Below are 1,729 nucleotides of genomic sequence, written 5' to 3'. Positions count from 1 at the left end.
CTTCATCGGGATATTTCGGAGAACAATATAATAATAACCGATCCAGGCAAGGCGGAAGGTCACTCGGGCATGCTAATCGATTTGGATCTTGCCAAAGAGGTTGGGAGCGGGAGAAGTGGCGCGCGGCACCAGACTGGCACGATGGAATTCATGGCGATTGAGGTGCTGCTTAATATCGATCATACCTATCGGCATGATCTCGAGTCGTTCTTCTATGTGCTTATCTGGCAATGTGCCCGTCATGGTTGGGAAAAATTAAATGAGCTACAGGGACACGGACAGGACCCGCCCAAAGACAGCATGCTGAGAGAATGGTATACTGGAACTTATAAGAAAATTGCAACTTATAAAAGAGGTAACATGGAAGCTGGCGGATTTGAGTATCTTTTGCAGGAGTTTCCGCCGGATTTCGAGCGCGTCAAGCATCTTTGCAGGACCATACGAGGTGTACTGTTTCCTTATGGGAAGGAAGGACTTATTGTTGGAACGCCGCAAGTCCCACAGAGACTATATGATCCTATCATTAAGGCGTATGACGATATAATAGCTCTGATTGAAACTGAATAGGATTAATGATTGCTCTGTTCTGGCAAATAAGTATCATTTATAGAAGCCCAATGCATATGTATATATTCTATAGGAGTGGAAATGTTGCAATTTGTTACAACGCAGCTAATAAGTTTGAACACTAAATATCTAGAGGTGGCCGCAGCCCAAAAGGCATTGTTGGTTTCCAGAAGCTTTTTGATTCTGAGAAAATGCCACTGCAATAGTATCCTATGAGCATCACAGGGGCAGTCGTTCGTTTTGATTCGCAGTTCCTGGTCAATTTCAACGTACCCTGCTGGAGCAGTCAGCCGTAAAGCCACTGGATATGGAAATAATGCTTATCGGCACTCAAATGCTACTTGCTGCATCCCGATCCTCTCTCGCAGAACAACGTTTCCCATAGTATCGCGGACATTCATTTAAATATTTCAATCATTTCAAGCACCCGGCTATGGATCTCCATGATTTCATCTTGCGGAGACGTATTGTTGCCGCGCTTGGTGTTCGGGGAGGAGGTTGCTGAAGGTCTTCGCATGTCATAGTTCGCATTCGGCATTGCGGCAAATGCCCCCTGTTACAAGCCAGACGGCTTTCTAGATAGCTACAGGGTTCTGTTGAGACACGAATTTCCAGTCGATATGCAGAGTATGGTTTATTACGGTTTAAGAATATGAATATACATATCCAGAACCTCGCCATTGGTCAACAGTACGACGAGCATGCGCCCGCAGTTGCAGGCGCACACCTCCCATGTCATATCCCAGCGTACAGCCGCATTCCTCGTAATCTCGCTACGCCACAGGTGGGGGTGTCGGATGAAGGCAATCTCAAACTCCGCCGTCGTGAGGGATTTTTGCCATTGGTCGATGGCATGATGCGCATGCGCCGAATGGCAGTTCGAACGGAAGAAGGAGGGTGAAGGAGGAGGGTGAAGGCAATGCAATGCAAATGAATCACAGCAGTAACAGAGCGAGGGAGCGCAGTTTGAGATGTCTAGGAACAAAGGAACAGCACAAGGTGAGTGAGGAAATGAAGAATTCAAGCACGACGCACGTAGTTGTAATCCTCCAGACTCACATGGCTTGCTGAGAAGACAGAACAGAGCGGAAGGCGCAGATCTGAGAGATTTGAAAAGGGCAGAGGGATTATTTTTTTCTCTGATGAGGAAAATGTGACAGTG

General features: G+C 46.8%; 1 protein-coding gene across 1 annotated transcript; it reads left to right on the top strand.

The window, feature by feature from the left end:
- Positions 1 to 99: 99 nt before the first annotated feature.
- HCAG_09164 (predicted protein) lies at positions 100 to 773 on the top strand (the record flags this gene model as incomplete). Its single annotated transcript, XM_001535851.1, has 2 exons — positions 100 to 530; positions 701 to 773. Coding segments are annotated over 2 exons (504 nt in total), but the record flags the coding sequence as incomplete, so codon positions are not given.
- Positions 774 to 1,729: the final 956 nt, after the last annotated feature.

Source organism: Histoplasma capsulatum, genomic scaffold (genome assembly GCF_000149585.1).
Source record: "Histoplasma capsulatum NAm1 scaffold_42 genomic scaffold, whole genome shotgun sequence".
Lineage (NCBI taxonomy): Eukaryota > Fungi > Ascomycota > Eurotiomycetes > Onygenales > Ajellomycetaceae > Histoplasma > Histoplasma mississippiense.
Note: the sequence above shows the minus strand (reverse complement) of the source record. Positions and strands in the feature narration are given on the sequence as shown.